The sequence below is a fragment of the Anguilla anguilla genome, chromosome 6 (assembly GCF_013347855.1).
Source record: "Anguilla anguilla isolate fAngAng1 chromosome 6, fAngAng1.pri, whole genome shotgun sequence".
NCBI classification, from domain to species: Eukaryota; Metazoa; Chordata; class Actinopteri; order Anguilliformes; family Anguillidae; genus Anguilla; species Anguilla anguilla.
In genome coordinates, this window is record NC_049206.1 from 54,219,866 (window position 1) to 54,245,318 (window position 25,453).

The following is a 25,453-nucleotide window of genomic DNA, read 5'->3' on the forward strand; positions in this document are numbered from 1 at the left end:
AATGATAGCCCAGTGAGCATTTTATAGCTGAACAGGACCAATGTCTGCAAAATACTTCCTGTATCTTCTCGCAATACATTTTATTCTCTCTATTTAGAACACTTTTCTGAAAGATTAGATCATCATTACTCTTTTTGGATTTTTTTTTTAAAGATGACTCTGGAAAACGTGGTTTCTTCAGTGGGGATATAAAGGTACAGAAAATAATTGAAACGATTACAATATTTTTGCGAAAGCATGTCTTTTATTAAATATTAAAAAATGTCAAATGTCCCAAGATCATCAGATTGACAATTTTTCTTAAACTTTAGAACCCCGTGATCGCTGTACTCATAACCATGTAACAAATAGGATTATGTGCTTCGCCTCAATCCACATCAGAAAATATGGGCAAGCCTACTTCCCTTTTGGCCATCTCTAACATGGAGAGTAAGCATCACATTTTACATTAATTCAATCAACAGGAGCCTGGCACAGACCCATTTAATGGAACGCATATTCACAGGAGAGGGTGCCGCACTTCTTCACAGTCTCAAAGGAAACAGACCCTTTAACACAAACCCCATCAGGGTACACATATCAAAACTGAATACACAGTCATATGAAAGAATAACACGCAGTCTTATTTAATCTCCACCCATTTAACACTTTGTTCCACCAACAACATAACACAGGATAGCAGCCATGTTTCAACTTCTCCAAAAAGGGTAAAAAATGGTTCAGAGTATGGGATTGATTTGAACTGTTAATGGACAGTCCCCTCATTGCCGGCAAGGTAGTGCATCACCAGAATAGTGCAAGGGTACGTACCGTAAATATATGCTACAAAATCACCAGGGGGGTGACAACGAGGGTGTCTGATTTAATTTAATTATGTCACTTCAGTGTAATCATTTCCGAAGCTAAGAAAATTAAGAGGTTGAGCCGCGACAAGAAACCGCGGGGGGGGGGGTCTCTGGCCCGGCGGTCCTTCTTGGTCCCTTCGGTCAGCGAGCGGCTGGAGTGGGGTGCGCACGGTCGTTCCCCTAACCCAGCTCAGCGACCCAGCACGGTGGCCAGGAGCGCCATGCGGATGTACATGCCGTTCTCCGCCTGTCGGAAGTAGGCCGCGCGCGGATCCGTGTCCACCTCCGCGCTGCAAAACAGACACAGGTCCCCGGCGCCACGCCTCAGACAGCACGTCACAATAAGAGCGCGTATCAAGCGCTCGTCTCAACGCGCCACAAATCGCTCCGCTCAAAACATTCACCGTATTCAAAACCAATTACACGATCGATACGTCACGCTGATGTCAGTGTAACAGTTCACTTGAGGATGCGCGTGGAACCGGGTTCCAGCACTCGAGCGCCGTCCTCATCGTTCATGATGAATATTTTATGTACTGTAGACTAAAGACTGAGAGCGTGCTTACCTGATCTCGTTGACCCTCGGGAGAGGGTGCATGACCACCATTTTGCGCTTGGCCCCCGTCATGATGTGGGGGGTCAAAATGAACTGGCCGAAGCACTGGGGGGGAAAATAACAGAGACGCTTACCGCTGATGTCAGGAAAAACGCCCTCAGCACTGTCCATCAAACCTCTTACTGGAAGAGTCACGCCCCCACCCTCCCTCTCTCCCACCCTCCCTCTCTCCCACCCTCCCACGCTCGCTCTCTCCCACCCTCCCACCCTCCCTCTCTCCCACCCTCCCACGCTCGCTCCCTCCCACCCTCCCACCCTCCCTCTCTCCCACCCTCCCACGCTCGCTCTCTCCCACCCTCCCACGCTCGCTCCCTCCCACCCTCCCACGCTCGCCCTCTCCCACCCTCCCACGCTCGCTCTCTCCCACCCTCCCACGCTCGCTCCCTCCCACGCTCGCTCTCTCCCACCCTCCCTCCCTCCCACGCTCGCTCCCTCCCACCCTCCCACGCTCGCCCTCTCCCACCCTCCCACGCTCGCTCTCTCCCACCCTCCCACGCTCGCTCCCTCCCACGCTCGCTCTCTCCCACCCTCCCTCCCTCCCACGCTCGCTCTCCTCCCTCCCTCCCACCCTCCCACGCTCGCTCCCTCCCACCCTCCCACGCTCGCTCCCTCCCACCCTCCCACACTCGCTCCCTCCCACGCTCGCTCTCTCCCACCCTCCCTCTCTCCCACCCTCCCACGCTCGCTCCCTCCCACCCTCCCACGCTCGCCCTCTCCCACCCTCCCACGCTCGCTCTCTCCCACCCTCCCACGCTCGCTCCCTCCCACGCTCGCTCTCTCCCACCCTCCCTCCCACGCTCGCTCTCTCCCACCCTCCCACGCTCGCTCCCTCCCACCCTCCCACGCTCGCTCCCTCCCACCCTCCCACCCTCGCTCCCTCCCACGCTCGCTCCCTCCCACCCTCCCTCTCTCCCACCCTCCCACGCTCGCTCCCTCCCACCCTCCCACGCTCGCTCTCTCCCACCCTCCCACGCTCGCTCTCTCCCACCCTCCCACGCTCGCTCTCTCCCACCCTCCCACGCTCGCCCTCTCCCACCCTCCCACGCTAGCTCGCTCCCTCCCTCTCACGCTCGCTCTCTCCCACCCTCCCACGCTCGCCCTCCAGGTAAAAACCCTCCTCACCGCATCGTACTCCTCCTCGGAGGCAAACCTCTCCTTCTGGATCCTGGTCATGTACAGGACGTCGGTGTCTGGAAGGGCCTCCTCAATGCTGCCGAACTCCTCCTGATGGGAGACAAGAGCACGAGCAGGAAGAGCGGGAGAGATGATTGCGTGCCGTCTAAATCACTTTGGGTCTTGGGAATCAAATGTAACCAAAGGGAGGAGGATATCTTCTGGGGTGACTGAGTTTGTTAAGGATCGATGAACAGCAGTTACTACAGAGTGAATAGCCAGGTAGCGCAAACGCGAGACATGTTTGTCAATGGGAACGGGCCATTCAGCCTGTCTAGGCCGGTCATTTTTGCCGACAGTGTCAATCCTAGTGAAGAAACTCGAGATGACCAGGATGTTCCCGTGTTCCGTCTCACCCAGGTCAGGCCTGTGCGCTCGGGGGCCCCAGGCGGAGCCGGCGCTCACCTGCTTGATGCCCTTGGAGGCCACGAAGTCGATGATCTCGGGCGGCATGTGCAGGTTCCTGGGGGCCACGTAGCGCAGGCTGATCCTGTACTGGGTGAGCAGGCGGGCCAGGGAGTGCACGGTGCGCCCGTGCTTCAGGTCCCCCACCATCGTGATCTGAGGGGAGGGGAGGAGAGACCGCCGTGCGCGGGGGGGGTCAGGAACGGGGGGGCGTGTTTTCAGAATCACCGGCGTGGTGCGGTATGGTGCGGGTCCCCGGTAAGGGCTTACCGTCATGCCGTTGACCGTTCCCAGCTCCTCCCGGATGGTGAAGATGTCCAGCAGGGCCTGAGTGGGGTGCTCCCCCACCCCGTCCCCCGCGTTGATCACTGGCTTCCGGCAGTGCTTAGACGCCGTCTGAGGAAGGGGGGGCAACCAAATCTGACTCAACACAGTGGGCTGTTTAGCACTGAACGCCGTTTCCATTTCTGTTCGTGGTTTCAAAATATACACGGACTTGACAGTTTGAAACGTAGGCTTTTAGGAATGATTTTTTTTTTCTTCAAAATTCTAAGTCAGTCTCCTAGAACTCCATTTCTTTCCGTTACCAGTAGCGATTGCTACATCAGCGTTAGAATGTTCAGTTAAGAACAGACTAATCTCACATTTCTGATCTTACACCTCAAGGTTAAATGTCTAATTCTCCTTCCTCCGCAGCACCTTGAAGCTTTGGAAATTTGTTTTTATCTAAGGGAAATATCCTGTCTTCTGCTGCCTACACTTGGAATCATGTTAAGTAAGATATGAACAACCTACTCTATAGCACTCTGACATCTTTTCTTTTTTTTTTTTTTTTACAATTGAAACAGATCTAAAATAAGGCTAGACCTTGTTCAGTCGTGCAGCATTAGGGTCTTTTTGGGTTTTTTGTCCCTCGTCCCGGCCCCCTCCCCTCACCTCCACGGCCCCCGGGAGCGGGTGGCGCAGCACCAGCACGTCGGCGTAGCCGCTCATGGTCTGGACCGAGTCGGCCACGGACTCCCCCTTCTGGCTGGAGGAGGTGGCCTCGCAGAAGTGCACCACGGACCCGCCCAGGCGCTGCATGGCCGCCGCGAACGAGCTGCTGGTGCGCGTGCTCACCTCGTAGAACATGGACGCCATCACTTTGCCCTGTGTGACAAGACACGCCCACGGGTTATAAACTCCGCCTCCGTCTGAGCCCACCTGACCCCACTGACCAGTAGGTTTTTTCAAAATTTTAGAACTCTGTTGCTTTCAGTTACCAGTAGTGATTGTTACATCAGCATTCGAATGTACAGTTAAGAACATTCTAATCACATTATCTGTAATCTCACAAAGCAGGACTTCATAGAAACAGCCCCCTCAAACCATAGGTTGTGCAGCCCACATCCTTACACAGTAGCTCGGCTTCAGGGGTAATCTTCCCTGGTACAGCAGTATTTCAGATACTTCTCGTTTTTTTGTACCAATTAAACACCAACCGTAATGGGACCAATCAGACAAAATGGTGGCAAGCGATGAATGTTACTGCTGCTCAGAGACCAATAAAACTTTATCCGTTACGATAAAGGGGCTGCTTTCTGGCATTCGACTCACGAGCCATTCAGAAGCAGAAGACCGCTCGCCTACACAAATGGTGCCCACAGATAACCTTTTAAGTTTAGTACTGCTGAGAAGAGCAGGGGGAATGCTGGGTCGTATTTCAGCCTGGCGTCTTCGGCGTCTGCGTTTACGCCGCACCTGAGGCCTCGCGGCGGATCAGGCCGGAGGAGACGGCCCCCATTTCGCACACGGGGTTCGACATCAGAGAAACAGACCGCCAACCAATCGCTCTCCGCCACCGCGTTCGAGGCCTAATGACTCAGGAGCTCCGCGGCGCTGCAAACCCGATTTTTATGTAAAGATACGCAAGCTTCGGGGCGGCGATGGCGGGCGCGCCTGCGATTTATACGGCGATACTCTCTGTGCGTCTAATAAACGGCGACATCGCTTCCGCCGCGGAAACTTTGAGTGCGTCAGTCAATCACGGTTTTTAGAGCGGCGGGCAGAACCGAGAGCAGTGATGTCATTTTTCCGCCTGCACCTCACCGGAGTTAGGCGAGGGCCGCAAAAACGTTCAGCCGACGGAAACGGCAAAACAAACAAGCCGTCAAAATGCGTCAAGCCCCGCAGAATAAAAAACAGATTTAAACGTGCGAGGCCTCCTACCTTCAGAATGTCCAAGCTCCTCTCTTTCTGCACCATCATGCGCAGGTGGTGGGCCACGTTGAACAAGTGCGACAGCTGAGGGGAGAACACAGAAAAGGGGAAATGAGTGGAGGGTTAGCACGCTAGCGGCACGTTAGCACGCTAGCGGCACGTTAGCATGCTAGCGGCTGGTTAGCACGCTAGCGGCTGGTTAGCACGCTAGTGGCACGTTAGCACGCTAGCGGCGTCAAACGCGGTGGCGGCGGACGGAGGGCCCGACGCACGCTCACCTGATCCTTGCTGAACTGGCGGACCGAGAGCACGTGCTGGCCCACCAGGGGGTGCAGCAGGGGGGAGGTCTGCAGGTGGGACAGGCTCTGGGTCGCCCCCGTCTGGGGGGACAGGATCCGGGCCAGCGGAGGAGGGTGACTGAAGGTGTCCATGTCTGGAGAGACGCACGTCAAAAAAATCAAAGAGTTAAATTCACGCAATCGTGCTAAATCCCCAGGGCCATTACAGGAGAGGGCCAATCACAATGTTCTTTTTTTCGGCTGATTGATAGAGTCCGTCGCGAGAGCACAATCAAAAGCTTTTTTTTAAAATGAACAGAACAAGAAAGCAAGCCAAGAAAGAACTGCAGGAAAAACTGAACAGCTTTTTTTTAAAAATTCAAACCGTCCTGCATTTTGGACAGACAGAGGGGAAAAAAGCAGCATGTTCTGACGGCAACATCCGAGGATGAGAAAGAGTTGACTATTCTCAAGCAATGCAGCGAAGCCGAGGTGAGAAAGGTACTGAGCTACAAACAAACTTCAAACCTGAATCGAATGATCCTCTTATCGATACCTCTCTCGAGTCTTCAGCTGATTCAAAATTATTGGGCAAAATTAGACAAGGACAGAGAAGGTTAATATAAAATAAAACTTTTTTTACAGTAAAACTTGGGATCAAAAGTATTACTGTTTACATGACGTGCCCGCAGATGGAGCTACCCTTCTAATTCTGACATCCATACAAATCTGACGATGACACAGAAAAATTTAAAGACCCCATTCACTGCTTTCAAGAGTGGCATAAATTTATCATTGTACGCAAGAAGTCTGAGAATCAAGAAATCTGCAAAAAACAACATAACTGTTAATTGCAGCACAGCAGTGACATCATATTCAACTTCACACCATTTTATTTTCCCAAAATCAAAAAGTGTGATAATTATAAAGCGACAGCTGATTGGATGTCAGTCCTCCAGATAAACGAAGCCTCGTTAAGGTGTCACAAATTTACCTGGACGGTACCATGGCAACACCTTTAAAGTAAATTGATTGTATCGGCAAGATTTGACGTCTTCAGACATAATTTTGTGAATCAATTCATGCCGTTTCTCGAATCGTTCGATTTCCCACGCGTGCTTGATCACAGTATTGGTTCGGGTACGGTCGAAAGCGAAACGTTACCGGCGCCTGGTTTGGACCGCGAAGCCGTAAAGGTGGGTTTCACAGAGCCTGCAGATAAATCGCACACACTGCACTTTGAGCCGCTCCGACACCAGGAGGCATGCACGCGTCACACAACGCAGCTTTCACCCCTGAGGAAGAGCACGAGCCTGGGCGCTTCCGCTGGGGCTAGCCAATCACAGAGCAGCAGTGTGTTCCAACCGAGGAGCTTTCCCACGGGGAAATTCAATTCAGTTCACACCGAAATGGGAAGCAGATTTTTTGGAAACAAACAGAATTTAAAAAACGACAAAAGCAAGGTAATGTAACTGATCTTTTTTCTCTCCCGTGAACAGGAAGTAATCCTCAGATGGAACACTGCCGGGCAGACAGTGGCATTTCGGGGCACGGGTGACGCCAGGGCGGGGTCGGGCTCTTACCTGGGGGCAGGCCGGGGTCGGACGCCCGGTGAATGCGGGGCGGGAGGATGAAGCGGCTGTCCCCGGCCGACCGGCGGGGGCTGGAGGTCCGGGCCCGCAGCGTCTCGCCCACAGCGGCCTGACGGTGGCGCTCTGGGGTCTGCCACACACACACACACACACACACAAACACACGAGCAATCCAGCCCCGCACGTCAAATGCAGTTCACAGCAACCGTTAGCATGTGCAGCGCGAGCAATGCATTGTGGGAAGAGCGGGGTACCTGGACAGCCTCTTTGATTAGTTCAGGGGGCACCTTGGCTGGCGCGGCGGCGGGCCAGGTCTTGACGTCTTCGCCGTAGCCGGGTGGTACCAGAACCTGGGGATCAGGAGAAGGTAAACAGCAGGTTAACCACACAAAGTGCCCTCCCTCACCCTGTCACTCACACACTCCAAACGGCAAAGAAACAGAGGATTTAGCTCTGGATAAGAGCATCTGGCTAACTGCTTAAATTACACTGATCCACTGAGATATTCTGCCACTCTACTACCACTGGTTAACGTAGGCCTGAGCTCACCTGTCCGTCAATGTAGGCCACCTCCCCTCTGAGGACCACCCTGCGGACTTTGCCCTTCACCTTCATGCCCTCAAAGGGCGTCCACTTGGACTTGGTGAACTGCATGTGTTTGGGGATGGTCCACTCCTGCTCCAGGTCCACCTGGTAGGAGGGAGGGGGGGGGAGGAGAGAGAGAGGTTAGAGAGACAGAGAGAGGTTAGAGAGAGAGGGAGAAAGGTTAGAGAGAGAGAGAGAAAGAGACATTGTGTTCAGTAACATTTCCTGAGGTGCTCCAGTGTGTTACAGCAGTGCAGCAGCGCTGCGTGAAGGTGTACCTCGATGAAGGTGTCCTCCTGGGCGGGCAGGGAGAAGATCTTGCGCGGGTTGTCGTAGAGCCGCTGCACAATGTCGTCCACGGTGAGCCTGCCCTCGCTGACGGCGGTGAGTAGCAGCGGCAGCATGGTCTCCAGCCCGGGGTAGCCGGGCGGCGGCTTCTCCGAGTCCTTCTCCTCAACCGCGTGAGGCGCTGCGCACACGCACACAAACCACAGCGACTCAGCACAGACCCCGCAGCACTGAACGCTCCCAGCTCACACTGTAAACCGTGTTCTCCTGTCAGTCTGCACCGCACCTGTACCCCACCATATTCCATTTCCCAACATATGGAACTTAATCGTTTCCTGGACATATTATACACTAAGAGGAGGCTGAGGAGCAGGGAGTGAAGCTGAGGAGCAGGGAGTGAAACTGAGGAGGTGAGTGAAGATGAGGAGGTGAGAGTGAAGCTGAGGAGGAGGGAGTGAAACTGAGGAGAAGCTGAGGAGGAGGGAGTGAAACTGAGGAGGTGAGTGAAGATGAGGAGGGAGTGAAGCTGAGGAGGAGAGAGTGAAGCTGAGGAGGAGAGAGTGAAACTGAGGAGGTGAGTGAAGATGAGGAGGTGAGAGTGAAGCTGAGGAGGTGAGTGAAGATGAGGAGGGAGTGAAGCTGAGGAGATGAGAGTGAAGCTGAGGAGAAGCAGAGGAGGAGGGAGTCAAGCTGAGGAAGTGAGAGGGAGTGAAGCTGAGGAAGCGCAGGGCTCACCGTGGTCGGTGGCGAAGCAGTCGATGATGTCCAGGTTCTCCCAGAGCGCCTCCATGTCCTCGCGGGTGCCCAGCGCGGGGCAGACCCGGGCCCTGCCCGTCCCGATGGCGGGCACGTTCTCCTCGCACAGGAACAGGTGGTGCGGGGCCACCTCACAGGTCACCTGGACGCCCCTCTGCTTGGCAGCGCGAATGATCAGGATCTGGAAGGAGGAGGAACGAGGTCACACAGCCGAAAAGGGTAACACCTCACTCCCCTTCACTTACAATGGGCCAGCCAGCAACATTCAAACCTCACAAACCCAGAATGAACCGAGCTCTTTGACTGGTTATGAAACGGCACATTAATCTGCGTACGCCTTACGGGCGGTGCCTTCTAGCCCAATCATGCCCCTTTTAACCCTTTAAGGCGCAAGATCACAATATGTGACTGAAATGTTCTTCAACTGAACATTCTAATGCTGATTTAACCATCGCTACTAGAAATGAAAAATAATGGAACAATTTGAGAATTTTGTGGAAGAACATCCCAAAAAACCTTAAGGTTAAGCAGGTTTGTGCAAAACCAACTGCGTTCTTGCCCTACCTCTTCCTTCCTGGCAACGTGGCAGATGTGCACAGGCCTCTGGTAGAGCTGCGCCACCATCAAGATGGCCGCCACCGTCTGCCGCTCGGCGTGCGCCGCGATCGGCAGGTGCTTGGGCCACTTCTCAAAGTGCTGCGGGGGGAAGACAGAAGGGAGCGCGAGTCAGACCAGCGGCAGGAGCCAACGGGACAGCGCCCTGGCGGAGGCGTCTCTCAGCAACAAGCGCACCTCCATCCACACGGTGATGTTGTCCATCTTCAGCGTGGTGTACGTGTCGTTCAGGTACATCTTCAGGCCGACCGCCGAGCTGGCGATCGGAGGCAAGATGGCGGCGTTGTCCGAGGCGGCTCCCACGAAGAGGGCGTAGTCGCAGCGGCACCCTGCCTTGGCCAGCTGAGCGAAGGGAAGAGAATCACTGCAGCCGTTCCACCAAAACACCGTGCACAAGTTCCTCCTTACTGAACACATAACTGATCCATTAGTGCAGTTCACTATACTGTTAACTAGGGCTGGGCGATGTCTATTTAAAAACGATACCGTCATGTGAAACGTTTACTGTAATGTACGAAAAAGTGAACGTAGCAAGTAGAAATCTGTAAATCAAGATTGTGACAGCTGTCAATCATCATCAATATCCGATAGGATATGGTTAGCAATCAGGGAAAAAAAGTCAGTGAAACCTTTGGCTCTGCAGAACCAGTCCAGCAGGGTTACGTTTCAGCCATCAGCAAACACGTTTGGGGGTGAAGGTGGGGTCTGGGTGTCTGTGATGGGCTGTTCGGAATCAGTACAGTACCGAGTGAAACCGCTAACGCGGTTAGCTTTACCTTTTGGGCCGTGGCGAGCGAGCTGGGGTCGGCGACGGCGGGGGCGGTGTTGGGCATGGCGCACACCATGGTGACCCCGCCCGCCAGGGCGGCGGCCGTGCCCGAGGCGAAGTCCTCCTTGTGGGCGGCGCCAGGCTCGCGCAGGTGCACGTGCACGTCAATGAGCCCTGCGGAGAGAACAGAGGGGGTGAGGCGCTCGGGAGTCTTTCTGCCGCGAGGGGCGGGCGTGGCCGCTGTGGGGGAGGGGGGCGGAGTCTCACCTGGCAGGCGGACGATCTTCTGCGAGGTCATGCAGTCCACGTGAGTCTTCACCGGCGGCGCGTCTCCGATCTGCCGCAGCGCCTGCAAGCGCGACACACACACAGCACACACTCTGTAATCCCAGCAATCCTCCATTACACCATCATAACTCAGTGCCTCAGTAACACAGCCACACAACAGAGACAGGGCGGAAAATAAGAAACCTGGTCTAGTGGCCACAGCATGGATGGGCAAAGATTCAATTAGCCCAATCATGTGAGTGATCAGACAATACAGAAACATGACTGACAACTGAACACTGTTTTTGTGTCTCTACATATATTAAATGTCTAACAGTGACCCCGTGTTGGTGTATACAGCTAATCAAGCTAAGTGAGCTAATCAGCTAACTGCCTGCAAATACAGAGGCCCTACAGACTAGGGTTGCCCAGTCTGAACTGTCACAGAAGCCCTGGGGCTGGAGGCTGCTCCGGAGAAGAGCATCTGCAATACGCCAGTGAAGGTGAGCGAAAGCAGACCACCCCACCCCCTTACCTGCACAAAGAGCTTGGTGCACTTGATGTCAATGATGAGCGGCACGGAGTAGTCGATGGCCATGCGGCGCGTGCGGTATCCCTTGGTTACGAAGGAGGAGAGGCGGCGCCCGCCCGAGTTCCTCATGGACAGGTTGATGACCATGTCGAAGTGGTTCTCCTCCAGGTAGTCCATGATGTTCCTCTGCTTCTCCTTGTTGGGGCAGTCGCTCTCCTCCTCGAAGGGCCAGTCCACGGCCATCACCTGCGCGGGAGGGGGGGCATGGAGACCGGTCAGGCGAGGGGGCGCCGGAGGGGACGGGGCGGGGCGAGCTGCGCGGCTACGCTAACGTACCTTGACCCCGTGCTCAGTGTAGTAGTCGGCCGTGCCCAAGCTGGCGTACAGGTTGTAGCCCAGGCTCTCCAGGGCCTGCACCGTGGGCAACAGCTCACTCTTATTCTGGAGGAAAACATAAAAAGGGTTTAAATGTGATCAATTATTCCTGACAACTATAGTTTTTGGAGATTCACTGCCCTACAGAAGACCCTGGGGGACCCAAAGAGAGGTGCTCCATGTACCTTGTAACTGCCGATGGACAGAAGGATGTTCTTCTTGGGGATCTTGAAGCCCGTGCTGAGCATGGCCTTCAGGTAGGCCTCGTACCGGTTCTCGCCGAAGCAGGCCACCTCGCCGGTGCTGGTCATCTCCACGCCGAGCACCACGTCCGCGCCGGCCAGCCGCGAGAAGGAGAACTGAGGCACCTGTGGTGACACGTCGTGATGTCACAATGAGACTTCCATACATGGTGCTGCTGTTTACCGTAAGGGACAGTTACACAGCTGAGCATGCAGGGGGCGCTTTCTTTAATGAAACGCCGCGGTCGTTCGTTACCTTGACTCCCACGATCCCCGTCCCTCTCATGACCCCTACGGGCTCCACCTCCTCTCCCATGATGACTTGGGTCGCCAGGGCGACGAGATCGACCCCCAGCGTCTTGGAGACGAAGGGGAAGGACCGAGACACTCGAACGTTGCACTCGATCACTTTCAGCTGGTCGTCCTGTCAATGGAGCAAGCGCACACTGCATTTAGAGCTGCACACAGGCAGGTAAAACCCCTGAACACAGATAGTCAAGCTGCATTAACACCTGTCATTTACCACCACGTTGAGCTTTCTTGTAAAAGGCTAAACATGAATAGAATTGTTGTACTTCACTGCTTTCAAAGTCAGAATCACAGTCGTAACAAAATGTAATTACACCGTTTAATCCCTGCCCAAGCTCGTGTATGTCACTGGCTCAGACAAAATCAGCCCTTCCAGTACACCGAAGCTCCTGGCTCGGTGCTGCTGGGGCGGTGGGCTCCAGATCCGGGTGCTCACCTTGGCGATGAGCTGCAGGTTGAAGGGCCCGGTGACCTGGAGCTCCTGTCCGATGGCGTGCACGATCACCTTGATGCGCTCCATGGTCTTCTGGTTGATGTCCTGGGCCGGCGTGACCAGGGTGGCGTCCCCGGAGTGCACCCCCGCGTTCTCCACGTGCTCCGAGATCGCCATGGCGATGACCACCCCGTCGCACGCCACCGCGTCCACGTCGATCTCCTGCGGCGACACGGGCATGGGTGGTTGTTAGCGCAAAGAGGCCGTGTAGAAGAATGGGGGGGGGGGGGGGGGGGGGGAGAGAATGTTCCGGAAACTCACCTTGGCCTCCTGGATGAACTTGGAGATGACGACGGGGTGCTCCTTGGACACGGCCACGGCGCTGCTCAGGAACATCTCCAGGTCGCTGTCCGTGTACGCCACGTTCATGGCCGCCCCGCTCAGCACGTACGAGGGCCGCACCAGGCAGGGGTAGCCCACCGTGTCGCAGAACAGCTTGGCGGACTGGGGGGAGGGGGACAGGTGAAAGACAGATGGTCACAGGCGGGAGTGAACGTCCATGAGCCTCACGTGTAGCGGTAGCACAGGTCTGGCCAGGAAAAGGTACAAATCTACCCATCAACCATGAAATACACTTTGACTTGATTCACCTTGCAGTCACTACACAAATATGACTAATTTGCACTTTATTATTACACATATTCTATTATTATTATTATTATTATTATTCTTATTCTCTCATTTATGTGCAGAATTTCACAATATGATATGCTATATCCGCAGATGCAGTGCTCTGCTTCGGTCAGCGAAGGGCTCGAGCGCGGGAGCCGCACCTCGGTGTCTGCGAGCTCCTTCCACAGGGGCTGGCTGATGCCGATGGTGTCCAGCATCCGGGAGAACTTGAACCTGTTCTCGGCCGAGTCGATGAACTCGGGCAGCGTTCCCAGGATCCTGCACTGCTGCCTGTGCAGGGACATGGCGATGTTGTTGGGCAGCTGGCCGCCCATGGACAGGATCACGCCCTCTGGGTTCTCCATCTCGTAGATGTCCATCACCACCTGGGAGGAAGAGGAGACGTTCCCCCTAATCGTCAGTGACGCTGCCCAGAGTCACCGACCCCCCCCACACCGGGTGCCTTTAACCAGGGGGTGCTGCTTTACCTCGAAGGAGATCTCATCGAAGTAGAGGCGGTCGCACATGTCGTAATCCGTGCTGACGGTCTCTGGGTTGTAGTTCACCATGATGGTTTTGTAGCCCATCTAAAACAGGTGTGCAATGCTTCATTAACTTTCACAAAAAACTACATTTCCCAGAATCCCTCAACTTACATAAACCACCACCCCCATATGAAAGAGTCATGCAGCGCTTCATTGGCTTTCACTGAGTCGCAGTGACCAGAAACTGGTATACCCATGATCATTCCACAATGTGACAACATATACAATCCCGTTTTTAAAACAACATTTCCCACAATCCCCCTCTACACAAACCACCGCCCCATTCCCCCCCCAAGGTCCAGACCTTGCGGAGCTCCATGATGCAGCCGACGGCGCACCAGTCGAACTCCACGCTGCTGCCGATGCGGTAGACGCCCGAGCCGATGACCATGACGTGGGGCTCGCCGAAGGCCACGTCGTTCTCCGTGCCGTTGTACGTCAGGTACAGGTAGTTGGTGTGGGCCGGCCACTCAGCAGCCACCGTGTCGATCTGCTTCACCACTGGCAGGATCTTCCAGTCCTGACGCAGCTTCCTCACGGCCAGCTCCGTGCTGCGGGGGGGGGGGGGGGGGGGGGGAGCACGCACGAACCAGGGTCACAAATCTACAGCCATACGGCCAGTTACATCAGCCGATTCAAGTTCTCAGCACTTCTGAGCAGTAGTTTTATAATAATAAAATTATAATACTTTATAATCATAATTGTTACAGGGGTTTTAAGATTTTAAGAGGTTGCAGGCTTGATTCCCAGGTGGGGCACAGCCATTGAAACCCCTGAGCAAAGTAAAGAACCTGAAATGCTTCAGTAAAACACACAGCTATATAAATAAATAAATCGAAAAGATACAGATAGACACTTGTATGTGTGTAAAAGAAAAAAAAATAAAATTAAGTATATATCTGCAAGTCTATAAGTCTCTCGGGACAAGAGAGCTATTCACTGGTTCACTGGCTCAAATTAGAAATGCTTTTTTAATCAGGACCCAAATGATAAATTTAGTACCATTCAGGGACCCGTTAAATACATGCACTAGCATAGCCCAGTGAACTACGGATTCATCCTGCAACCCTCCTCATGCACTCCTGGGGCCCATTTTGGCTCCAGACCCATAGTGTACTGAACGCTGGCCTAAACTCTCTGCTGTTCTCCAGTGGGGAAGCCCCAGGGTCCCCCCCCCGCAGGGCGGCCTACCTCTGCACGGCCTGGGCAGTCATATAAGGAACGCTGCCCTAAACTCTCTGCTGTTCTCCAGTGGGGAAGCCCCAGGGTCCCCCCCCCCCGCAGGGCGGCCTACCTCTGCACGGCCTGGGTGGTTGTATAAGGAACGCTGCCCTAAACTCTCTGCTGTTCTCCAGTGGGGAAGCCCCAGGGTCCCCCCCCCGCAGGGCGGCCTACCTCTGCACGGCCTGGGCGGTCGTATAAGGAACGCTGCCCTAAACACTCTGCTGTTCTCCAGTGAGGAGGTGTTCTCCAGTGGGGAAGCCCCAGGGTCCCCCCCCCCCGCAGGGCGGCCTACCTCTGCACGGCCTGGGCGATCTGCTTGTCGCTGAAGCCCAGCTGCTTGGCCGTGCGCAGCACCTCGGCCGGCATGGCGCCCTCGCCCTGCCCGTACGCCTCCAGCAGGTGCTCGTGGTCGGCGATGTTCTTCATCTTGTGCAGGAACCAGCGGTCGATCTTGGTCAGCTCGTACAGGCGGTCCACCGAGTAGCCCGCGCGCAGGGCGGACGCCAGCACGAAGATGCGCTTGTCCGTCGGCGTCTGCAGCTCCTGGAACGGACGGAGGTCTTCAGCATTAGACCCTGACGAAACGGCTGTTTCTCGTGTGAACTTGCAAAGCATTCTGGGGTGTAATGTACAGTTTAAATGGTGCATAATAGTCTATTATTATTTATCTTTCTGGGCTGCAATGTGCAGTGTGAATGCTGCTGAGCAAATAACATTATTGTTTAGCTTTGCTTCAATCTTACTTCAATTGTTTAGGCCAAAAATAGGCATCTAGGTCAAACTAATGCATTGAGCATTGCTTTCCAATAGACAGTGAACACAGAGTATGAACAAAAGCTACACTAGGCATTTGTGAACTGACCTGGTCGGACACGGGTTTAATGGTGTGGTCGAAGCCCACGCAGTTCTCGTCCACCATCCTCAGAGCTTTCTGGAAGGCCTCCTCGAAGCTGCGGCCGATGGCCATCACCTCCCCTGGAGAGGCACACCCAGGAGTGAGTCATTTCAGCTCCTCAGTGGAGGAGGACCACCCACGAACAGACAGTCACCCCAAGTCTGTCTGGTACTAGAATTCTCCATTCTTTTTCCCTTTTTAAACCTTTTGTCATCTCTTCACACATTTATTCCTAATGCAGTGCTAAGCAGAGGAACCCAGGTGGGCCCATTCTATCCCAAGTGGGACAAAAACCATGGTGTCCATCTCCTGTGGATCTCCCAGTAAGACTGACCTTATGACGCGCCCCAGGATGACATATCCTGTCCCAGGCCTCACCTACTAATGTAGTATTTTTGTTTCCCTTACCCACACTCTTCATGGAGCTGCCGATCTTGGTGCTGACCCGGAGAAACTTGCTGAGGTCCCAGCGCGGGACCTTCACCACACAGTAGTCCAGACTGGGCTCGAAATTGGCCGTTGTGGAGTTTGTGACGGAGTTTCTGAAATTAACATAAGGAAATGATGGCCCATCCCTGCTGCATACACACACACAATTGTGGGGGGGGGGGTGGGGTTGTAGCATAAAGGCAGGGCTCAGGTCCCACTGAGCAAGCTACTTAAACCTTTGACGAAGGTTTTGGACAGTTTTTTCAACATTCTAGGTCACGGTTACATCAGAATTAGAATGTTAAATGATAGAAAGTTCTGAACATTCTAATCACATAGTTGTGACCTTACACCTTAAAGAGTTAATGAAATTTTAGCTTGAATAAATATCCAGCTGTGCAAACTTATAACAATAAGAAATAAGTCCTGGACAAACCTGCCTACTGAAAAAAAAAAAAAAACAATATTCCAAGGAGTTTCTCAAATAGCTGGTCAGGTATCGGATTTCAGGAAGACAGCACTGTAGAGCAGCTGCTTAGCGACTAGCAGGGTCGTGTTTATTTCCCATTGTGATGTGCAAAGCGGATTTTATCCAGGACTCACTTGAGGACGGGCAGGGGGATGCCCAGGCCCAGCTTGGCTGCCACGTACGCCAGAGGGTAGCCCGTGGCCTTGCTGGCCAGCGCTGAGCTCCGGGACAGGCGCGCGTTCACCTCGATGATGTAATACTGGGGCACAAGATGTGGACCACAGCATTAGAACACATTTGCCTGACAGACACGCTTATCCATGGTGGTCTGGGACGCACAGGGTCCCTGACCACCGACACAGGGGTGCATTCAAATGGGTTACTAATACCAAACGTGCTAACAAACGGACAATTTATGTGCAGTAAGACGCTAACAGTGTAAAAAGAATGGCTAGTAACAGCTGTACTGTCAGCACAATCAACTACACTTGAGAATATGTTCAACTGACCTTACGACGCATCAAGTATTACATTAGAAGTTAATACTCAAACAAAACCTAAAATATGATGACAGATTACCCTCCCCCCCCCCAGTGTAGAGAGGGGACCGGGCGCACCAGAGCGTTACCTGCTCGGACTCCGGGTTGAGGGCGTACTGGATGTTGCACTCGCCCACGATGCCCAGGTGCCGTATCACCTTGATGGCGGTGTTCCTCAGCATGTTGTACTCGTAGTCGTTGAGCGTCTGGCTGGGCGCCACCACGATGGACTCGCCGGTGTGTATCCCCAGGGGGTCTATGTTCTCCATGTTACACACCTACAGCAAACACACAAAGCCAGGGTTGCAGCCGTGATACAGTAACCATGGCTACAGCGACTATGAGCTTTTTTTAGTTAGTTCTATTCTGACAGCTCTCAATGCCTTACAGACAGGAGCAGAATTTATAGGGGAGGCAAAGCAAACAGCATCACATTGTGGATACCTCCACAGGTGGAGAGGACAGTATGGTGGAAGAAGTTCGGGGAAGCGGTTCGGGTTCGAGAGAAGGCCGCGCGTACCGTCACGCAGTTGTCATAGGCGTCCCTGACCACCTCGTACTCGATCTCCTTCCAGCCCTTGAGGGACTTGTCGACGAGGACCTGGGACGTGTGGGCGAAGGCCTGCGTTACCAGGGCGACCAGCTCCTCCTTGCCGTTGGCGAACCCCGAGCCCAGGCCTCCCAGAGCGAAGGCCGAGCGCACCAGCACGGGGTACCCCAGCCTCTCCGCTGCCGCCACCGCCTGGGGGGGGAAAACAGCCAATCAGAACGCAGGGACCAGCCTCAGAGCGAACGGGAAGGTGATAACACTGGGATTGCCAGCACACAATGATACGGCTCAGCCTCCCTCAACACCTCAATGGGAAACCTGTATTAGCACATCTAAACATTTTATTTATCATCTTTGGCTTTCAATTAAATAAATACTTGCTTCAACAGCCATAGCAATTGTTCCATATGCCTATGTTATTACTATTAGGCCACAATGTGTAAAGGGGGCTGACAATAATAAGCAGATTTTGCTGTGAGAGATTCATAGACTGAAGATTATGATCTGAGTATTTATGAGGATTAAATAATTTACTTAGCAGACGCCTTGACCCAGAGTGACTTACACCCCTTACTTTCATGAAAAATAATTTCCCATGTCTGAGGCTTAGTATCACCAAACCAGTATGAATTAAGCACCGTCTCTCAAGGGTGAGACAGCACTGGCTAAACTAGGAACTGAACCAGCAACATCTGAGTTACAGGACCAGTTCCCTGACCACAACACTACACCATCACTTCCTGTCTGAGTGCCTGAGGTGAAGGCGGTTCCTGTTTGAGAATCTCGGCTCCTCACCTGCTCCACGGACAGGGCGGCCTCGCTGGGCGCGACGTGCTCGTTGATCTCCTCCATCTTCTCCACGAAGATCTTCCTGTCCTCCGTCATCTCTATGGAGGCCACCGGCGTGCCCAGCACGCGCACCTTGTACTTCTCCAGCACCCCGCGCTTGGTCAGCTCCACCCCGCAGTTCAGGGCGGTCTGCCCCCCGAAGGTGAGGAGGACCCCATCCGGGCGCTCATTTTTAATCACCTGGAGAGATCAATTCAGAACCCATGAGTCAATATGATGACCTCACAGACTTGGGTCACCAATGGCTGCATTCTCAACATGCCCGTCAACTCCCTGTCTTAATAACTGTCCAATAGAGTGCTCTCACTTGCCAAGTACTATCCAGAAGTCACTCTAAGTCAACTAAAGAGGGGGAGAAGTTCTCCTGAGGCAGCACTCCATATTTCGCTCACCTGTGTGACGTACTCCGAGGTGAGAGGAAGGAAGTAGACCTTGTCCGCCAGGCCCTTGGAGGTCTGCACCGTGGCGATGTTTGGGTTTATGAGGACCGTCTGGACATTCTCCTCCTTCAGGGCTTTTATAGCCTGGAGGGAGACAGTTTGTGAGGAGAGCCTTTCACGTTTCCAGAACATTCTCTGCCATTAAGGCCTTTGGAGACTGTGGTGTTCTCAAAGACCTGCGCTGAGCGGTACTCACCTGGGACCCGGAGTAGTCAAACTCCCCAGCCTGCCCAATGGACAGGCCACCCGACCCCAGGATCAGAACCTTCCGGGGACGAATGAGCTCGTCTGGTTTGGGTGCTCCAGGGTAGGCCAGATGTTCCGTCAGTCTTTCTTTCACTGTGTAAATAGGAGGCACCCATAAATTGAATTAGAAAAGGAACTGCACTGTATGGTAACCAGCACTTCCAACCAGGTATGGTAACCAGGTTTCTACAGTGAAGAATTAAGTTTTTTAGTTTAATATAATATCTGACCTGGTTTGCCCCTCTTTCCCTCCTTGAAGTCTCGAACAGTGTCCAGAAATACATCGAAAAGACTGACCAGGTCTGTGGGCCCTGCCATGTGCTCTGGATGAAACTGGACACTATGGAAGTCATGCAAAAAAAGTGGGGTTATTATCAAACCTATTACAGCGTATCACACAGGTCGAGAATTTGCTTGTGGCAGTGAAATCCCTGTCTGTTTGAAGTGGGGGGGGGGGGGGGCAGTTGTGGCAAGGGTTGGAATTCTGTGCAACACACTCCTCGCGACTTGCGCTGCTGCCACATTTGAATAAACGTCGAAGCTCTTTGGCACAGGGAGAGAGCTGGCTTGATTTGAAAACACAACAGCTAGCGGTATTTCACTTAGTGTAGCTTTAATTTTATCCCGAATCGGCAAACAAACAAAAAAAGCCCACGAAATACACACAACCAATAATAATTGAGAAAAACACAAAGCAGCCCCACTACTTCCCTGTAGTTCGGAATTCCATATTATTTCTAACTCAAGAGAACTTTCAATGTGGGAACTCAAACCTCAAACAGAAGCAGTAAGTGGGGGAAAAATTACCCGAGCAGTGTGCTAAATCACTCCCACCCTGCGGGGGGCGCCCTACCTGAAGAGGGGCTTGGTGTCGTGCACGATGCCCTCGCTGGTCTGGTCGTTGGCGTTGGTGAAGAGCACGTCCCAGCCGGCGGGGAGCGTGCGCGGGTCCACCGCGAAGCCGTGGTTCTGTGAGGTGATGAAGCAGCGGTCCGTGCCCTTGTGGACGCACGGCTGGTTGTGCCCGCGGTTCCCGTACCTGAGGGCGCGGCAGAACGCGTTCGGGGTCACGCTCGGGTGGCCGCGCACGTGTCACTTTCTCCCCCCCCCCCACTCTTTCACACACAAGGCTGAACTGGCCCGGCCTCTTCCTGCGGGGAGCCCTTTTAGCTGAACCCGGTGAACCGCTGGACGGCCACACAGCCGCGCAGACAGGAATTCCGCAGGGACAGGAGGAGGCCGCGCGCATCGTCTGCCCTTGAACAAAAGCTAACAAAGCGGCGCTCCCAGAAGCCTCCCCAAAACAAGCCGGGCCGGGCCGACTCCCCCTCCCGGTATCTTCCCGGCAACGTGCTGAGGTCAGCAAAAAAAGCAACATTTCACTTGGGAAGTGAAAAGGATGAAGATTTTTTTAACATCCAATCACCAGGGCTGGCTCTGTGCCATGCCCAGGGGCATCACGGGGGTGTTAGCACAGTGAATAAGGGAACAGGATGGCGAGAGCAGGCTCTTCACCCACATAGGTCACCATTGCTCTTTAATGCGGAGGAAGTTCCACTGAGGGAGGCCCAAACTCCACAGGCTACAATGGGACGGGTGGCACACGGACGGAAATTCACTTCTGCGGGGATAACCAGACTGTTTTTGTACTACCGACGCCTTTCTACATACAAACTCTGCTAAATATTGTTCCACCACAACCGCAACAGCCTTCAAAGTCCAGCCTTGAGCGAACGCGGTGTGCTGTACTTCCCCAGACAGAAAACAAACCTGTTCACCTCTGACTCAAGGGTGATACAAATACCAGGGCGGGTCATTTCCTTTCACCTAAAAAAACGCTTCTCAGCATCAACACATTTCCACCAATGGCCCCGCAGCTCTGTGGGCAGAGGTGTAAACTCACTTCATTTTGAAGGTCTTCGCTCCGATGACGAGGGAGAGCAGCTGGTGGCCCAGGCAGATGCCGAAGACGGGCTTGGGGTCGTCCACGCACACCACCCTCCGGAGGTTCTCGATGGTCTCCTTGCAGAACTGCGGATCCCCGGGCCCGTTGCTGATGAACAGCCCGTCAAAGTCTGCGGGCGTCAGGGGGGCAAGAGGTCAGGGGTCATTCCCACAGATCCACAGCGCTGACAGGCTTATGTACGCAGCCAGATAGGGAGACAGTGTCGCGGCACGCGACCAGACAGCCACTGCTACTCACGCTAACGGTGACATCGGATCAGAGTGCACAGCATACCGTCCAAATACTACACTGGTATTGGCTTCTTAGAATACAGCCCGCGCAAATGCACTTAAATGATGACAGCAAAGTGGCCTGGGGAAGAACTGCTTTTAGGATCTCCCGTCATAGTGCACAGTGGCACAGCTTGCTAGCCAAATAAATAAATACAAAAATAAATACTAAACTGGTACTGGCCTCTTAGAATACAGTCGGTGAGCGCAAATGTAAGAAATCCCATCGTACTATTTTGTAGAACAGATAGCAAAATTCTAAATTAATTCATAAAATACATAAATACTAAACCGGTATTGGCTTCTTAGAGTACAGTCAGCGCAAATGTAAGATCTCCCAATCATACCATTTTGGTAGAACAGCTAGCAAAATGCTAAATAAACAAATAAATCAATAAATAAATAATGCGGTCGTTCCCTGAAGCACGGCTCCGGGTGCGACTGACCGGTGCTGTCCAGCGGGTGGTCCCAGGGCACCACGGTGACGCGGGCCCCTCTCTGGCACAGGCAGCGGATCTGGTTGTATTTGATGCCGCAGTCCACAGCCGCGATCCTGACCGTCCCGCTGGGGTTGAACACCCGGGGCTCCTGAGCGTGGCAGAGGCACAAGCCAGGAAACAAAACTGTCAGCAAAGGTTTTTGTTTCTTTTTTTTTTTTTGTTATAATCGGAGGACACGTCAAATAAGAAAAGGATTTGCAAGGTGTTGACAGAATCAGAAAAGCTGCACGCATATTTTTTTTGTTACATTTTTTGCACATGCCTTCAGCTGCAGTATATGGACTTCTTAGTGTTTCTGTAACTGCTGTATATGGACTGCTTATTACTTCTGTAAATCCAGTATATGGACTGCTTAGTACTTCTGTAACTGCTGCATATGGACTGCTTAGTACTTCTGTAACTGCTGTATATGGACTGCTTAGTACATCTGTAACTGCTGTATATGGACTGCTTAGTACTTCTGTAACTTCTGTATATGGACTGCTTAGTACATCTGTAACTGCTGTATATGGACTGCTTAGTACTTCTGTAACTGCTGTATATGGACTGCTTAGTACATCTGTAACTGCTGTATATGGACTGCTTGGTACTTCTGTAAATCCAGTATATGGACTGCGTCAGTATTTCTGGAACTGCAGCATACGGACTGCTTAGTGCTTCAGACACTGTGATTGGATTTTCGGGGGGTGATTAAGGCAGTGCTTTACCTTCATGGAAACCTCTCTGACCAGGTTCCTCTCGTCGGGGTTGTCGAACAGAACGCTCTCCGCGGGCGTCCCCTCCACCACCAGCTTGCCCAGCATGGTTCCCTTCTCACGGATCTTTTTAGTCAAGCAGCGGGTGTCTATCCCTAGACCACACAAAAAAGAAAAAAAGAAAAACTGATTCAGTTTCAAAGCTGCGTTTATCCAGCAGATCAGAAAACCTCCAGCGTGATTACTGCTTGGCAACACAAAGCACAATCACAGGCGCCGTTGTTCGTTTATGCCCCAACTTCAAGTTTTTAGTATTCAATTTGAACCTGTCACAACTTGTCACCCAACCCCGCCATTTCATACAGCCGTGGGAGACACACCCTCTAGTCCAGGAATGCCCTGCTCTTTGAGCCACTGGTCCAGGGACTTGTTTGAGCTCCAGTGGCTGGGGTTCTGGGAGACCTCCCCCACAATGAGGGCAGCGGCATGGATTCTAGAAGACTCAAACCACTACGGCAAAAAAATGCATGCAAAAAATAAACAGCCACTGGTTTATTTCACAGAGAAAACAATGCAAGGTTAGCTGCGTTAAATCATACAAACTTTTAGGCACAACTGAAAACAAAATAACGCACATGGAAAACTTATTTTAGTTTTTTTTTTTTAAGTAAATGCATACATTGTTTATATGGAAATTAAGTGAAAAAAGAAAAATTTACAATCAGTGCTTCCATTTATGCCAATCAGTACATCCAATCGCTTCAAGTCGTGTATTGCAGATTTTACAGGTGCCCCACCCCACAAACCTTGCTGAGGCCAAACTCTCCTTCCTCATCCTTGGGTATCCCATAGTTCCCCACCAGCGGGTAGGTTAGGGTGAGGATCTGGGACTTGTAGGAAGGGTCTGTCAAGGCCTCTGGATAGCCCACCATGCCAGTTTGGAACACTGAAGAAAAGGAGATTGTTGGTGATTTTTTTTGGGGAAAAAAAAATTCTTCAAAATTTAAAATCAGCGTTCTAGAACTCAGTTGCAATTAACACAGCTTAGATTACACAGAATCCATTTATTTAGCTGGACTTCAAAACTGAAGCAATTCAGGTCGAGTACCTTGTTCAAGGGTACAAGAGCAGCATCCTACCTTAAAATTGTTCCTACAAGCTCAGCCGCAACCCCGGTTCACTAACCATCATCGTACACTGCAGCCCTTTACTTGTGTGCACGCTAAGCATTTTCAGATATTATGCCCCCACGGTCTTGAGTTCATTCAAAACCTTCGGTATTAAGTCATGTGCCAGTCTCCATCTCGTGAGGTGGAATGGGATTTAGCTGCAAACGGTTTATTCACATCCTAAATACACTCCTGATGTCACGCTTCCCGGAAACTGTCTGCATTGGCATTCAACACTGGTGTACTCTGATTCTGGGAATCCAATCCAAAGTGCCACTTACGCTGAACCTAAGATTCTGTGAACTCTGAAGACGCTACCATGACTAGGATGGTTTACAAGCATTGCACGGTACCATAAAGGGAAAGCTAAGACAAAATGATCAGACAAGATTTCCGCGCTTCTGGGGACATAGAGCTAAGCTCTCTATAATTTCCAGCCTCAGGCTAAGGATCGTAAAAATATTCAGCCGTTAGAATCTTTATACAGTCTGCCATGCAGTGGCTATCAGTGCATTGACATATGGCTAAAACGGTACATCATATAGTCTACGTCGGATCTGTATCAGATATGTATTCAGAAAATTAGAAATACGCTGTTTGTATTGGTCATATTATTGCAAACAATATGTCAAATGACAAAGATTCATTTGACATGAGCGCCAAAATTGTCTTCAATGGAACAAACTTTCACACCCCCTTTCACTGTGAACCCCCAGATCTCCTTTGCACTAAGGGGTCTGTTAAAAAGTTGGGAACCAACGACTTCAAACTCTGTTGGTGGCAATTCACTGGGTGGACCATACAGTCTGAGCTGCACGAGGTACATATGGCATGCTCATGAAATTGACGGTGCATGTCAGCAGCTCAAAATGCAGACAATGGAGGAGAAAGTCGCGAAAGACACTCACAGCAAACCGATAACATTGATTCAAATAAATAAATCCATCCAGAGGAGCGCCACGCCAGAGTTCGTGAAGGCTCAACTCATCCAACCAGTTCTTCAAAAAAGTGAAAGAGCTCGATTTTGTAATGTGGATGTTCAGCGGGAGGCGACCCCTTCCAGTGAGTCACACACGCATCTCATTGCCATTTTACAGAAAAAGCAAAACACACAACATATTTTGCAACATAAATTAGTGAAACCTACGAACCCGCTGATATAATTAATATACACGACGGAACTTAGTTTTAGTACCAAGGCAGCTCCTTATTCCCGCCAACGTTCACGGTCTTAATAAACCCACTTACCGACTTCACCGGAGACGGATGCAACAGCCCCAAAAACCCGGCCTTTAAAGGTCGTCCCGTCTTCTAACACCAGAGATGCCATTTCAACTGTCATCTTTGCTGGCTAGACTGAATATTATTAACGGATTTAATATAACAGACTACTTAGTTCTTCTCCTAGGAAATTTAAATCGGCTGGCGACCTAACTAGACAAATCCTTGCGCTAGTTGAAGCTAGCTCGGTAGCGACACGTGAAAAGCACGCCGTACAGGACGTTCTGATCTGGCTGCGCGTGTTGTTCAAGCTAACAATCCTCTCGTCAGACGGGGTCGAAACGAAAAGAAAAAAATATATGTTTTTGTGTGATGCTGTAAAATTAACTAAACCGAGACGTGATCCAAGTAACGACTTCTATTTAATACGAAAGTTTTGGAATTGAGGATAAGACCAAGTCCACACTGCTTCGCTGGGCAGCCACAGCAGTGTGGA

General features: G+C 52.3%; 1 protein-coding gene across 3 annotated transcripts; it reads right to left on the reverse strand.

The window, feature by feature from the left end:
- Window positions 1–231: 231 nt before the first annotated feature.
- On the reverse strand, window positions 232–25,453 carry cad (carbamoyl-phosphate synthetase 2, aspartate transcarbamylase, and dihydroorotase). Of its 3 annotated transcripts, none has more exons than XM_035422100.1 (44): window positions 24,985–25,453; window positions 23,374–23,513; window positions 22,948–23,077; window positions 22,580–22,722; window positions 21,819–21,960; window positions 21,041–21,212; window positions 19,991–20,176; window positions 19,368–19,477; window positions 19,088–19,230; window positions 18,844–18,975; window positions 18,398–18,631; window positions 17,573–17,794; window positions 17,142–17,330; window positions 16,648–16,772; window positions 16,024–16,157; window positions 15,583–15,695; window positions 15,013–15,263; window positions 13,801–14,047; window positions 13,440–13,538; window positions 13,113–13,337; window positions 12,601–12,783; window positions 12,283–12,501; window positions 11,794–11,961; window positions 11,481–11,663; window positions 11,257–11,361; window positions 10,924–11,166; window positions 10,389–10,470; window positions 10,129–10,295; window positions 9,530–9,694; window positions 9,302–9,433; window positions 8,717–8,918; window positions 7,972–8,162; window positions 7,658–7,798; window positions 7,363–7,458; window positions 7,100–7,238; window positions 6,045–6,089; window positions 5,517–5,671; window positions 5,248–5,322; window positions 3,976–4,188; window positions 3,310–3,435; window positions 3,040–3,195; window positions 2,584–2,685; window positions 1,412–1,506; window positions 232–1,135 (listed from the first exon to the last, which is right to left on the reverse strand). In XM_035422100.1, the coding sequence occupies exons 1-44, from the start codon at window positions 25,076–25,078 to the stop codon at window positions 1,036–1,038; spliced, it is 6,714 nt and encodes a 2,237-aa protein (XP_035277991.1). In that variant the 5' UTR covers window positions 25,079–25,453; the 3' UTR covers window positions 232–1,035. The 3 variants fall into 3 exon arrangements, with proteins under 3 accessions (XP_035277991.1, XP_035277993.1, XP_035277992.1); XM_035422102.1 differs by having other exon boundaries at window positions 5,517–5,722; XM_035422101.1 differs by lacking the exon at window positions 6,045–6,089 and having other exon boundaries at window positions 24,985–25,452.